Source organism: Sparassis crispa, assembly GCF_003851025.1.
Source record: "Sparassis crispa DNA, contig_000006F, whole genome shotgun sequence".
NCBI classification, from domain to species: Eukaryota; Fungi; Basidiomycota; class Agaricomycetes; order Polyporales; family Sparassidaceae; genus Sparassis; species Sparassis crispa.
The window spans coordinates 773,517-786,469 of NW_020939753.1; the positions used below are offsets into that span (position 1 = coordinate 773,517).

Below are 12,953 nucleotides of genomic sequence, written 5' to 3' on the forward strand. Positions count from 1 at the left end.
GGGTTCCTACCTGAGCGGCAGATATACATGACTAGTTTTGACGTTTGTATTGCTATCATATATACTCGCGCTAGCTGAGCTGCTACAAGGTTTCCAATCCTCAGCAACGCTTCACTCGCAACTGCAATGCCAGGCAGGATATTGATCGCCGACCTACTACTGACGGAAGATTTCCGAGGGAAGTTCGAGGAGAGCATGACCCCACAGCAACAGGAGACTACCGTCCGTGCCCTGAAAAATATGATAGAGCGCGTGCGCCATGGCACAGACGGGGACCTACTTATGATGGGTGTGATGAAGCCGGGGGATCTGCAGGCACAGAAGGGCAGGAGAGTGGCGGATTGCCTCAACATGTCTTATTGGCAGATGGCATTGTTCCTCAGGGTATGTAGCTGTCATGAATTTTATTTTCCTCCATTTCCATCCCAGCTTGCATCCAACATTTTCCATCGACTGGCCTCGCCATCTGAATAGAAAGGCTGTGCTTACCGGATACCGCCTCTACCCCGCAGTTTTCCGTCCCAACGCGCATAGCTGAGGCGGAGCCTTATCTGCGCATCGTTGTGCGCGATTTCAACGATATTCACCATGGTGAAATAAAGGACGCGCTCCCCATGCTCTATCTCGCCAGTTCTATCCAGAAGGTCCTCGGAAACGAACAAGAGGCGTTGGAAATCTTCCGCGAGGCCTTCGATTATTATGAAGGTCCCAAGGGAAACCCCATGGGGTACAAGTCGGAATTGTGGGCGCGGGCAAACTTTGCGCGTCTGTTGAGGAAGATGCGCAAGGTCGCCGATGCAGAAGAGCAGGAGAAGAAGATCAGGTGTGTCTTGAGTGTTTGAACACGATCATGAGTCGTTGATCTCGCCTTCCAGGACCTATATGGTCAATCACCCGTTCGGTGTCCCGCCGAGCGAATACCGCAAGGTCCTCGTGGATGATACTGAGGAGAACAGCCTCAAGTATACTTGGGACCATCCTCTCGTCCGCCGATCGCTGCGACACATCGGAGAGATGCCCAGTCACATATCGCCGAATGTGCCATTGCATGAACAGATGCAGGCCGTCGGAGGGACAGGCGAAGTTCCGAAGGTGCATGAAATGAGTCACGCCGCTCCTAAGAAACCTAAACGACGCCGGGGAGGACGACGCAGTTAATGTACGCTACTTAGAGCCAGGCGATCTAGGCAGTGGAATTGCTCATTTGTCTCTTGCATATTCATTCCTGATCTCTAGTCGTCCACTTAGTATGTGCAGTATAGTTATTAGTGCTCATTCTTCCATCCGTCAACGTGAGGCGGCTGCCGTTACCGCGTAAACTCAGCCGTGAAGCATCAAAGCTTGAAATTTCACACTGGTGCTTACGTCGTGTGTAGCTCAGATATGACAACAAATCGCCTGAGGGAACCAGCTTGGTGGCATTATCTACTCCTGTCGGCCTTCAATACCTTGTGAGGAATATCCTGAGGCTTTTGAGCGCTAATTCGACTTTGCCATCAGGCGAAGTCGATCAGGATGACCGTGTTCAAGAACACGATTTCCATGATGCTCACGCCCGAATAATGCTGCGACGTGGTGATATTGACCTCAGAGTATATTCCGTCAGCCTATATACTGCCAGTTCCAGGCTGGAAAGTTCCTCAATATGTGGTATTCCACATGTACAGCATTGGCTGAGGGACACACAGGTGCTATTCCAAAGATCCATGAAGCGAAGCATGCATAAATTCAACACCATTCTCCGTGTGAGCGGGGTTGTAAAGCTAGCGAGGACTCGGACGCCACTAGTAGGACTTCACTCGTCGACTCGGAACGCGTCAGTAGCGGAAACGCCACAATTCACGTGACAAACGCGTCTATTGGACGCTGTGACTTACTCCTGACTTCCAGCTCTCGAGTCCGTCCCTCGCCTCTGCGCATCTTCGCCCCATTATTCCAGAGAACATATGTCGGCCTTTTATCTGGAAATATTTAGTGATGATTACCGGGAGAAGTTTGAGGAACACTTCAGCGCTGCCGACCAGGCGAAGGGTATCAACGAGCTCAAAGCTATCATCGCGATGGTCCTCGACGGCTCTGAAGAAGACTGGCGTGCGATAGGTGTGCTGACACCCGAGGTCACCACCTCTGACCAGATGATGTACACGGTCCGGTGGTTCCTTGAGAGGTGCTACTGGCAGCTCTCCAAGTTGCTCAGAGTGAGTACATAGCCCTCTCGGTCCAGTATCTGTAGTTTCTGTGCCTGCCGTGTGAGATATTTTATCCCTTGCACTAGCCGATGTCGTAGTCTCATCAGAGGCTCACCATACCCCTCACAGTTCTCCTTGCCGACGCGCATTGCAGAGGCCGAGCCATTCCTGCGCCAGATGCTGCGCGACTACACAGAGCAGAACGATGCAGACGATCGAGATGTCCTCCCCATGCTCTACCTTGCGTGCGCCATCCAGAAGGCACCCGAAAAGGAGCAGGAGGCGCTGCAGATCTTCCGCGATGCGTTCGAATACTACGAGGGGCCCCTCCAGGAGCATAAACTGGGGGTGAAGTCGGAGCTCTGGGCGCGCGCGAATTATGCGCGTCTCCTGCGCAAGACGGGCGCAATCGCCAGCGCGACAGCGCAGGAGAAGAAAATCAGGTACGTTTGCTTCACGCCGCAGAGATGCGTTGTTCATGTCGTGCCCGCTGAATAGAGACTACATCTTGCGTAACACGCCGGCCTACCCTCCCAGCTTGTATCGCAGAATGGCAACGGATATGAGGGAGCCAGACAGCGTGAAGTATACTCTGGAGCACCACGCTATTCAGCGCGCATGGCGGGGTATCGTAGAATTTCCGCTGGTACCGTTGCGCATGGAGGAGGGAGGTGTAGGTGCAGTTCCCAAGGTGCATAAAATGAAGCATGCATCTAGGAGGCGCGCATCTCGGCGGTGAGCTTGGTATACCTATATTTGATTGAATCTAGCAGCTATTGTTGGCTTGTAGGATAGCGAGAAGTGGCTGCTTCATTTTGTATTATCACTTGGACGACAGTTTGGCTTGAAAGTGGCTTCAGCTTGACCGAGGCTAGACACAGTGGCGATCATTCTGTTGCCGAGGACTACTTCAGTGCTACTCAGAGAAGACAAAGCGTCAGGTGGGGCCATGAACACAAAATCCAAAAGAATTGACTGAGAATAAGTTATTCACAAGAAAAATGTAAGACACCGGGTGACATCAGTGCTACCGCGCACTAGCCTGCTCGTTCGAAGTGATGCCTTCTGGGAGCGATTCATCCTGGGGAGATTTCCCTTCCTGAGGCGATAACCATCGACCAGTAATCAGACGGAGCGCGTCAACTACAGCATATAAGACTCACAGCGGCTCGCAACTCCTCTTGCAGGCTCCGGAGGTCGCTCAAAATTCGCTGCACAACCTGACTCGCCATCACCTCTTGCTTTCTGAACTCCGACGAAGAAAGCACATCCAGAGAGTGCTCAAAGACTTTAAGGAGAAGCTCGACGAGGCCTGCCGACACCAAGCCGGCATCCCGCCTCCCGAGCTTGACTACGCTCGGGAGGAAGCAGATGAACGAAATAAGGTTTGCGCGATCGGCGATGACCTGCGAGGCGGGGACGGACAGGTAGCCCTCCAGGGAGTCGAGCATGTCCTTCAGTTCGCCTCGCAAGGACTTGTAGTCGTCGTCCTTTGTTAGCAGCTCGGAAACGTGCAGCCCGGCGAGACATGCCCGAGGGTACGCTGGGCCGTCGTGGACCTCTCGGATGGCCGCCGCGTACGCAACGATTGCTAGAGCATCTGTTGGAACACCGTCAGCGATGATCAACATCTTTCCAAGAGATCGCTGACCATCTTTCTCAGCAGCGTCAATCTGGTGGTGCACTGCCAACTTGACGATCCATGCGAATGCCGTTTCACGAATGGCAGCGGCGGCGGCGACATTATCCCCCAGCATCTTGGTCAATATACCTAAGAGGCGTCCGTAACCCGCTGGGATTCCGGCAGGTCTTGCTTCAAAGAGCCTGTCCAACAGTTCAAAAAGACGTTTTTGATGTGAGACGGAATCATGATCTGCGGAGGAAATCCGAGATAGCATGTCAATCGTCATCTGCCCCATGGTGACGATGGCATGTCCGTCGTGTTCGTCACCGTTCCAATCTGGGAGGTTGTCCTTGAACCTGTGCGCTCTATATTGCAAGATGGAGTAGTAGCAGGGAAGCGCGTCCTCGAGCGCGATGTCTTGGAGACAGGGTCTGATGACCTCATCGAGGAAAGTGTCATCCATCATTGTCTCATCCGCCTTAGCCAGCGCATAGGAGTCGATTGGAGAGGTCAGCGAACGCACGTAGAGGATCTCGCGCTCGGTCCAATTCCTATATGGCCGCACATTGAAGAGGTACACCGGATCTGTAGAACCATCGTACGACTCCTGGCGCACAATCTTGTAGAGAATGGTCCGCAACCGATGCTTCAGGTATCTCCAAGATGTGGCAAATGTGATATTGGTCCACCGAGTCACGAGAAAGAACCACCACGCCGGTGCTGATTTGTATGGGGAGTCGCAGGCAATTGCCGGGAGCATCACGGTGCTCGAGGTGAAAAGCGCCAGGGACACCACAAGCGCAGTCGTGGTGCTGGCAACAACTCTGTTCATGTTCCAGAGGATAAGCAATAGGCCCAGGAAGAACAGTGAGAGGGCAGTCTGTAGTAAAACAGGTAGAAAATTCTTGATATTGACGACTCGCCATCTGATTAAGCCACGATACCGGAATTGTCGGATGCGAACACTCTGTCGAGAGATAGTGGAATTGCGTGTAGTGTAGTGATTCAGCCATTGCTTCACTGAGATACCGATGGATGCCGATGCGAGACTACAGACGAGGCTCGCGAACCACAGAGCATTCGCGGCAACATATGTAGGCGGAGAGGAGTTTGAAAGACCCCCCGACCCGTTACCAGAAAATGCAGCCTGCACGTTAAATGCTGTCAGGACAGCAGAGAAGAGACCAGCCTGTTCCAAGTATATCAGTCAGGGAACCCACCAGCCGTGATGTTGCGGCAGGGTAAATTTTGGAATATGAGCAATACCCACAAAGACAAGGAGTGTGTCAATCTCCTCCTTCCACTCTTTAACAGCAGCTTCGTCATGTTCCCAGAGATCTTTGGCACACTTGGCCCATGCCGCAGATGTATCTGGATGATCGTCCTGGAGTGGTGGTGTGGGTAATTTCACAGGCTGCACATTTAGTTCACAAAATTAGCTTAGAAGCACGGAAGAAGAAATCTGCCTCACTTCATCTTTACTTTCCTCCTGCACTTCAACGGCAGAGATATCAAAAGTGGAAATTCCTTTCTTCGAACTTGAAGACTTCGAATACTTTGAATACTACTCATGAGTAAGACCTCGATGGTCACTCACATATCCATCAACGCACCGTTGTGTTTCCCGTAGCTACACGAGGAAAGAAGGGGGACCGATGACGTGGATAACTGGATGAATTTGTTGGCCGGTGATTCTCCAGATTACTGCCGGCGGGTCTCCGACTAGAAAGATCTGAGACATCTTGAAGGGAGCTCGTCTCCATCTGCCAGTGACCACTTCTAGATCTTTCAATGGGAGAATCATTCTACACCGTACCAGATATGCAGTGATTAGCACACGATACAGCGATGCATAGATACGGTGATGATACGTACGCTGTGAAATAGGAAGGAAGCCAAATACGCCCCTTGTGGACGGTCCATTATGGCTCACACAGTTGGGAAGATGACGACTCGGATAGCACAAAATAGCACATATAAAGTCTCGAGCTTTGCGTCAGCGTTGGGGCTATGCAAAGGCAGTCCACCATAGTCTATTGCCAAACCTTTACTATACGAACAATTTCGACAGATTCCTCCCACCATTGACCTTGAATGGTACATTGGCGGTCGCACGTGCGTCCGAGTCACGGTTCAAGCAGCCCGGAGCCTGCACTGGCAAGGCACGGCCCTGTCAACGTCCCTGCCATCACTACACAGCCAACGACAGTGACTAGTCAGCTGCAGATTGCACTTCATTGTTATACACATTACTGGTGCGGAGAATCACTAATGGCAACAAAGTTTGAAAGCATGTCATGACCGAGTGCCTAAGGGTTTGGGTTTTCTTGAGACTTGCAGTTGATTGTATTGACTACTATAACTGCCTTGTTTATCAATCTGCGCTCTAGATCGATCTCTCCACCACCACCATCATATACCATGCTTACTCCCACAGCCCCGCGTTGTGTAAAGTTCAGCAGAGCGGTGATCTACTTGAATAACATGGGTTTATACAGCTCCTACAATATCCATTGCAAGATATTAAATTACTCAACTTCTCTACGCTTGGCCTTCCCCTTCCCTTTGCTCCGCGAAGCACACAGCCGTCTGAGCACCTCCACGACCTCATCTGCGTCCTCAAAACCATCCTTGCCCTTCCCCCACGCTTCCGGCTTTACGAGGAGCTTGATGCCCTGGATCCGCTCGTCAACGCGCGCTTTGTAGCCGTCGTGCGTGGTGCATAGTGAGTGTGCGATAAATTCGAGCTCACGCGCTGCGTTGGCGAGGACGTTGTTTCTGTTTAGTACGCAAATAAGTAAGACGGAGTGAACGAGAACCCATCTTTTTGTACCACGTACCTCTTGTCCAGGTCGGGGGAAGGCATACGTGCCTTCTTCCACAGCGCATCTCCGGCCTCATCTTGTGTGAACACCGCGTGCAGTGCTCGACGCAGCGCGATGAACGTTGTATCTCGCAGTGATCTCTGTGAGAGCAGGTTGGACAAAAGCTTTTTTTCACAGCCACGACCGGTGCGCACCGGTACTTTCTGCGAGAACAACGCGTCTAGCTCGACACTGGTTTCAGGCAGCTGCACAGATGATGCTGAGGGGAATGAGCAGCGGGTTCAAAGTCTCGTTCTGGAAGACTGGGGAACGTACACGATGAACTGACGTCGAGGTTTTCTTTTTCCTCGTCATCATAGTCGATGCATATAACTTCTTGTTCGGGTTCTCGTTCGGGTTGGGGTTCGTATATTGGCTGTTCTTCGTGTTCCCCCACAGCAACTACGCAGTCATCAAATTCATCTGCAGGCTCCTCGGGTGGACTAGGCGTCGAGACGTTTTGAACGCGGCTACGTGCCGGAGGTTTCGCCTGCTGAGGACGCTGGACTTCCAACAGCGGTGACTTGAACGGAATCCTGAACGGCTTGCTGATGGTCTGCCTGAGCTTCGAGGCTAATATGCCACAAATCGAACCAGTGAGTACAGCTCTCGCTCACGCAGGGTCAGACTTACACATGCCGAGGGGAGGCGGGGGGTGATCGACCTTCGGTTTCTTAACCGCACCATCGTATTGGTTATGCGCAGCCGAAGCCCCCAGCGCAGACGAAGGCCGCTTGCTCGGACCCCCACTCTGGCGTCCTCTTGCTGTGTACGCGCTGGGCCCCGGGCGGCCGGTACTACTGCCAATCGAACATGCACGACTGGTGCTAGCACTCGCACTCTCATGACCAGCTAGCGCGCCGTGCCTCGTTGCAGCAGGAGTAGAGTCACCACCATCCTCATCGGTGTCATCTCCGTCTCGGAAGTTCATTTTCCACCCCGAATCCGTGCCGGAGTTCGGACGAGCCGGAGCAGACTGCCTTACAGGAGCCTGGACACGCGGGTACCCATCGTCGTCCTCATCGCTCCCGCCGAGGGCCTGAGAGCTGGCGTATTCCTCGGAGGAGAGCCCGAGCTTACGACGTTTTGTCTTGTCGGGGTATTTGCAGACCTGTGTATCATCTGTCAGTGCAAAATTCGGGGGGCGGATGGGCCTCAGTCGATTCTAACGTACGTCGCACATTCCATCACAGTACCGCTTCGCGACAACCGGGTCATTAGTGTCAATGCTCTCGCCAAAGTACCTACACACGGACTTAGTGGCTCTCAGTCAGATGTGTCCACCCTTCATCTGAACAAATGATCACTCACAACATGCCGACAGACAGTCACGCTCTCCGAGAAATTGACCAGCTATGGGTCCGCGTGAGCACTCCGCCTGTTAAAAGTAAGGAGAGAGGGAAATAGCTACAGCGGTGAGACTTTCCACGGCCCTCTGGCTCGGTGCAGGGCCTTGCATCGATTCCGCGAGTACGACCCGCTGGGCGTGTGAGCCGGAGATCAGGCGGCGGACCCTGACGGCATCCTCCCTAGCTGTTGCGCACATCGTAGATTGAGTCAAAGGTACATCAGTACCAGCAGGCTATGACTTACAGTAGAACAGTATGCATTTTGATGGCTGTACGAGGATACGTATTATGTTTGGGTCTGTGACAATGACACAATGTACGACACTCACTGAACCGTCGCGTCCGGCTCTTCCTGGAGTAAGATCGAGGAGTGTCGAATGAATATTAGGGTGAAGAATAGATAGGCGTACCAGTTTCCTGATAGTAACCTGACGACGTCGTTCAACATCAGCGGCCTCAAGTGATTATTGAAGTCGGGCAGCACACCTTCGAAGCTCTTGGGTAGGTCATAGTGTATGATATACCTAGCAGAGAAATTTGGTTCAAGCAATAATCACTCGAGCGGTGAGATGGCAGCATACCGGACGTCGGCCTTGTCGATGCCCATGCCGAAGGCGATCGTAGCACAGACCTATCCAGAGAGGGTGAATACACAACACGTCAATGAACTCGCGCGTGAGCAACGCCAGCAATTGCGAAACATGCAGTACGCACAACGTCGATGCCGCCTTCCCCGCCGCCACCGCGCTCCCACTCTTCCATCGTCTTGTTAAGCATGTTGGCCCTACATCACACTGAACCTCAAAACTATCATAAAAACCGTCAAACACATACTTGATCCCGCGGTGGTACGGTCTCGCATTCAGGCCCTTCCCACGTAGGTACGCAGAGAGCTCGTCGCATCGCACGCGCGTGCGGCAGTATATGACGCCCGACGAGGGGCGCTGGCGCCGCCGGTGCAGGGTATTGATGTATTCCAAGACATCGACCATGTGCGCGTTCGGGTCGGGGGACGAGACGTAGCGAACCTCCGATGCGCCATGAGCAGATTGCCAGCGCGGTGGTGACAGGTGGGGAAGGTGCGTACCTCGTAGAAGAGGTTCGCGCGGTTAAATGGGTGCACAGCTTTGAAAAGGTTGTCTGTCGACATCTTTAGGCTCCGCACGATGTCCTCTTGAACTCTAGAGGAAGCCGCATGAGATGTGGGCGTGCGAGTTGTGGTACGGAAGTGCGTACGCCTCCGTAGCGGTAGCCGTCAGCGCCATTATTGGGACATTGGGATACTTGTCCCTGAAGGAGCCTAGTCGCCTGTACTCAGCGCGGAAGTCGTGGCCCCATTCCTACGAGACGTCAGTACGTGCACCCAGAGAAGCAGGCTTACAGACTGAGATACAATGTGCCTGGTCCGAAGACGTCGGTAAGGCAGCAAATTGGGCGATCGCGATGGAACGACGTACCTCGTCTACAACTAATCTGTTCAGCTCGCCCTGACAGTAGACTCTTTCGAGCAACTTGTTGAACTCCGCCATACAAAATTTCTCTGGGCTAACTGCAGAAGGTCCGTCACGAGCTGCTTTCTATAAGAACACAATTGACAAACCATAGAGGAGACGGGTGGCTGGATGTCCCGACAACAGGTCCCTGGTAATCTACATCGTCGTCAATACATGTTTTCGATTCGACCTCGTATGCGCGACCTTGCCTCTTGCTTCTCGTCTGGTGACGTCTCAGAGGTGAATGCAATCACAGGAATGTCGAGCTTGCGCAGTTTTGCGACCTCTGTACTCGAGTCAGCCAACTCAAGATCCGATACATGAACCTTACGCACGGTTGTTCATGAGAGCTGTGATGCATGATCAAATCAGAAAAGGAAACACATGTGAGACGCGTTTCTGGCGCACATAGTAGAGGAGAAACGACAACAGTAACTCCATGCTGAGTGATAGTGACATGAACATTCAGTACACCGTCCTTCCATGCATGATGTCTGTGGAGTCATACACGATTGCCTATAGCGGGAATTTGGAAACACAGACTCTAAGCGAGAACTTTAGTGCGCCGAAAGTGCCAGCAACAAGGATACAAACAGACCTTCCCCATTCCAGTTGGTGCTAAGACAAAGACGTCGGCGCCTAGGTTGGCCAGTGAACATGATGCGAGCAAAACACCTTGCAGATAGACTCACCCAGTACCGCTGCTTCAATAATCTCTTTCTGCTTTCCCTTGTATTCCGTGTGTCCGAATGCTGGCAACAAGTTCGAGCATCGCAGGGCGAGATAATTGGGAACCTGGCGCTTACACTTTCTAAAGACACTGACCACACAAAGTGTCAGAAGAACAAAGACATTAGTGGTGTATACGTACTATTCACAGTCAATTACGGCACTGGGACCTCTCCTCAGCGTACTCGGCTTCATGCTCCCTTCTGACCCGACATCTTGATAGCTGACCACTGACGGAGGTGTTAGTAGCAAAGACGACGACACTGCCGGATCACAATCTTCAAGCTCATCAAACGAAAAATGGTGGGAAGAGGATGGGAGCGACGACATCGAGAAAGGATATGCAACCAAGACATAAAAGGCGGGGAATTCGCGTCTCATGCCACGCGACAAAACGCGACGCGATCGTGGCACGTGACACCGGCGTGGCAAGCCCAATCGGCCACGGTAGTGAGCTAAATTTACTCGGTCTACTTTAGCAACGTGTCCGGGCGTGGCGCTGTGATAACGAACTGATCCCAAACCACCAATGACAGCATCTGATAGAGAAAAGATGGCATCTCTTCATAGAATGAACCGCTCATTGTTATGGTTCACCATTGACCACGAGGGAGCTCCACGGATTCGATTTCTTAACCAAGTCCGGAGAGAATTTCTTGATCACATCATGCACAGGCTTTCAAGATCGGATCCGCCTGCACGCCGTTGTGTTGCAAACATATAAGTTGGACAACCCTTTGCTGTTGCCTACTCCTGCATCTACCGTTAACGGTGACCATGGCTGGTGGCCAGATGTCGCTCGCGAGGGCGTACCTCTCCGCAATCTGGCTGGAGACTCTGTTTTATGGTAAGTATTCGAGTTATTCCACAACTCTCCCCTTACACATCGCCTCGAATATTAGGCATGAACTTTGTGCTGTTCTAGTCATGCATCTGCATCCTCACAATCCGTCGGCGGAGTCCAAAAGTCAACAAGCCTCTCGTGGTTATTGCAACAGCAATGTTCTGCTTTTCCACCGCGCATGTCTCGCTGGGCTTTTACAGACTCATCATGGGCTTCATCGTGCTTCCAGACCAGCCAGGGGGTCCGTCGGCTTTTTTCTCTGACGTCTCCATTCCTGCCAACGTGGCCAAGGTGGGCTTGCACACCGTCAATGTAAGTCCGTGTTCCCCTTCAAAGGATGAATTCACGCTTACACAGAGGTAGTCAATTGTAGGCGATGGTGTCGTCGTAAGTATGATGATGGTGTCAGAAATACCCTTGTTGATTCTGACACTCGCCAGGTATGGCGCTGTTATCTCATCTGGACCCGAGAATGGAGAATGTGCATCATTCCAATCCTTTTGGTAATTGCTTCCGCTAGTGCGTTTTGTTTTATTTCAGAGTTAAAATCAGCAGTCAATGTATTTTTTTGTTTCAGCCTGCGGTTTTGCACAGACGGTATTCTTCGCTCGCGGGACAGACTTGCACAGCGCCTTCTCCCCAGAACTTAAGATCTGGAACGGCGCCCTCTTCAGCTTGTCCCTTGTCACAAATGTCATCGTTACCTGCCTCATCGCTGTCCGCGCATGGTGCGTCCGTCCTCCTAATTGAAGTCTGATGACGCGCAGGGCGCTGAGGCGCTGATGCGCCTTTAGGTATATGCTGAACCTGAGCGGGGGCACGTCCAGCTTCCGCTATTGGCGCGTGCTCGTGATGGTCATCGAATCCGGCATGATCTACTCCGTTGCGCTCATCTGCGAGATCTCGCTCTACTTCCTCAACTTGAACGCTTTCTACATTGTATATGATCCCATCGGCCAGCTGACGGTGCGTGCCTTCACCTTGCTCCGCGCACTCGCTCTCTGATATATCTATTGTGTGCTGGCGCTGGTAGGGCATCACGCCGACGCTGATCCTCGTCTTGGCCGGCCTGGAAATGACGACCAACGATGTGCACTCGCGGATGACGAAGCGCACGCTCACGAAGCCACACTTCCGCCCGGGCGTGTCGGACACGGACACTTCGGAGCCCACGCAGACGGTGCCTCTCGACCGGGTAGACTTGCGCATGGCGAGCAGCAACTCAACCTTCCGCGGCAAGTATACAAATCTCAGGCCAGATGAGAATGTCGACGCGGATCTGAACTTGAACGTGAAGCCGCCCGCTGCGCCGCTGGACGGTGTGTGAATTTGGGTGTTCTTGCTTCTTTCTCGCATGCAGACTCGTTCAGATGCAGTATTTATCTTTCTTGTGTAAGATTGAATGTAGGCATGTATATTAAACGTAGGAGTTAATATGATCTAGAATGTGCGCCAGGAATTTGCAGACGAAATCAGCACAGTCTGCAGTACGCACTGGCACGCGAAAGCGACAGTCTGCGTGCCGCCAAGACATACCCATGCTCCCGTACACACCGCGGCATTCAAGCGAGATAGGGTGGATCGGAACACCAATCGCCCAGATACGCCGGCCCATGGCGGATCTTCAACGTCGGACGCATCCTCCGGCTCGGAGTCTAATAAGTACTATCCTAGGCACAGTTCTGCAAACTCTTTCAGTGTGCTGCTCATAGCGCCCTGACAACTTCATGAAATACCTTGAAATATGCAGTCTATGTACAATAATGTCCCCTCTACAAGGTTATCAAAGTAGCATGTTAAAATTCCCAGAACTTATGTTCTCGGAAACCTTCCGGTGACGAGAGTGCAAGTGCGCAGGGTA

General features: G+C 52.4%; 5 protein-coding genes across 5 annotated transcripts; 3 read left to right on the top strand and 2 right to left on the bottom strand.

Annotated features, from left to right (window-relative positions):
• Positions 1 to 126: 126 nt before the first annotated feature.
• On the top strand, positions 127 to 1,158 carry SCP_0702880 (hypothetical protein; the record flags this gene model as incomplete). Its single annotated transcript, XM_027760214.1, has 3 exons — positions 127 to 384; positions 513 to 823; positions 876 to 1,158. 3 exons carry the CDS (start codon positions 127 to 129, stop codon positions 1,156 to 1,158), a joined length of 852 nt encoding a protein of 283 aa, XP_027616015.1.
• A 788-nt stretch (positions 1,159 to 1,946) lies between these two features.
• On the top strand, positions 1,947 to 2,928 carry SCP_0702890 (hypothetical protein; the record flags this gene model as incomplete). The annotated part of the gene is made up of 3 exons (XM_027760215.1): positions 1,947 to 2,198; positions 2,319 to 2,632; positions 2,688 to 2,928. 3 exons carry the CDS (start codon positions 1,947 to 1,949, stop codon positions 2,926 to 2,928), a joined length of 807 nt encoding a protein of 268 aa, XP_027616016.1.
• Positions 2,929 to 3,216: 288 nt separating this feature from the next.
• Positions 3,217 to 5,736, bottom strand: SCP_0702900 (hypothetical protein; the record flags this gene model as incomplete). The annotated part of the gene is made up of 7 exons (XM_027760216.1): positions 3,217 to 3,288; positions 3,353 to 3,789; positions 3,841 to 5,002; positions 5,084 to 5,227; positions 5,285 to 5,368; positions 5,427 to 5,618; positions 5,689 to 5,736. 7 exons carry the CDS (start codon positions 5,734 to 5,736, stop codon positions 3,217 to 3,219), a joined length of 2,139 nt encoding a protein of 712 aa, XP_027616017.1.
• A 605-nt stretch (positions 5,737 to 6,341) lies between these two features.
• SCP_0702910 (ATP-dependent DNA helicase) lies at positions 6,342 to 10,578 on the bottom strand (the record flags this gene model as incomplete). The annotated part of the gene is made up of 28 exons (XM_027760217.1): positions 6,342 to 6,591; positions 6,654 to 6,778; positions 6,833 to 6,897; positions 6,954 to 7,250; positions 7,311 to 7,788; positions 7,852 to 7,932; positions 7,989 to 8,030; positions 8,089 to 8,210; positions 8,271 to 8,295; positions 8,356 to 8,378; positions 8,437 to 8,454; positions 8,513 to 8,550; positions 8,608 to 8,657; positions 8,741 to 8,810; positions 8,861 to 9,054; positions 9,114 to 9,207; positions 9,263 to 9,366; positions 9,412 to 9,426; positions 9,484 to 9,575; positions 9,627 to 9,675; positions 9,729 to 9,805; positions 9,855 to 9,869; positions 9,928 to 9,961; positions 10,028 to 10,063; positions 10,118 to 10,158; positions 10,212 to 10,271; positions 10,326 to 10,339; positions 10,391 to 10,578. The coding sequence occupies 28 exons, from the start codon at positions 10,576 to 10,578 to the stop codon at positions 6,342 to 6,344; spliced, it is 2,697 nt and encodes an 898-aa protein (XP_027616018.1).
• Positions 10,579 to 11,299: 721 nt separating this feature from the next.
• On the top strand, positions 11,300 to 12,419 carry SCP_0702920 (predicted protein; the record flags this gene model as incomplete). The annotated part of the gene is made up of 6 exons (XM_027760218.1): positions 11,300 to 11,404; positions 11,456 to 11,479; positions 11,533 to 11,611; positions 11,670 to 11,820; positions 11,887 to 12,058; positions 12,126 to 12,419. 6 exons carry the CDS (start codon positions 11,300 to 11,302, stop codon positions 12,417 to 12,419), a joined length of 825 nt encoding a protein of 274 aa, XP_027616019.1.
• Positions 12,420 to 12,953: the final 534 nt, after the last annotated feature.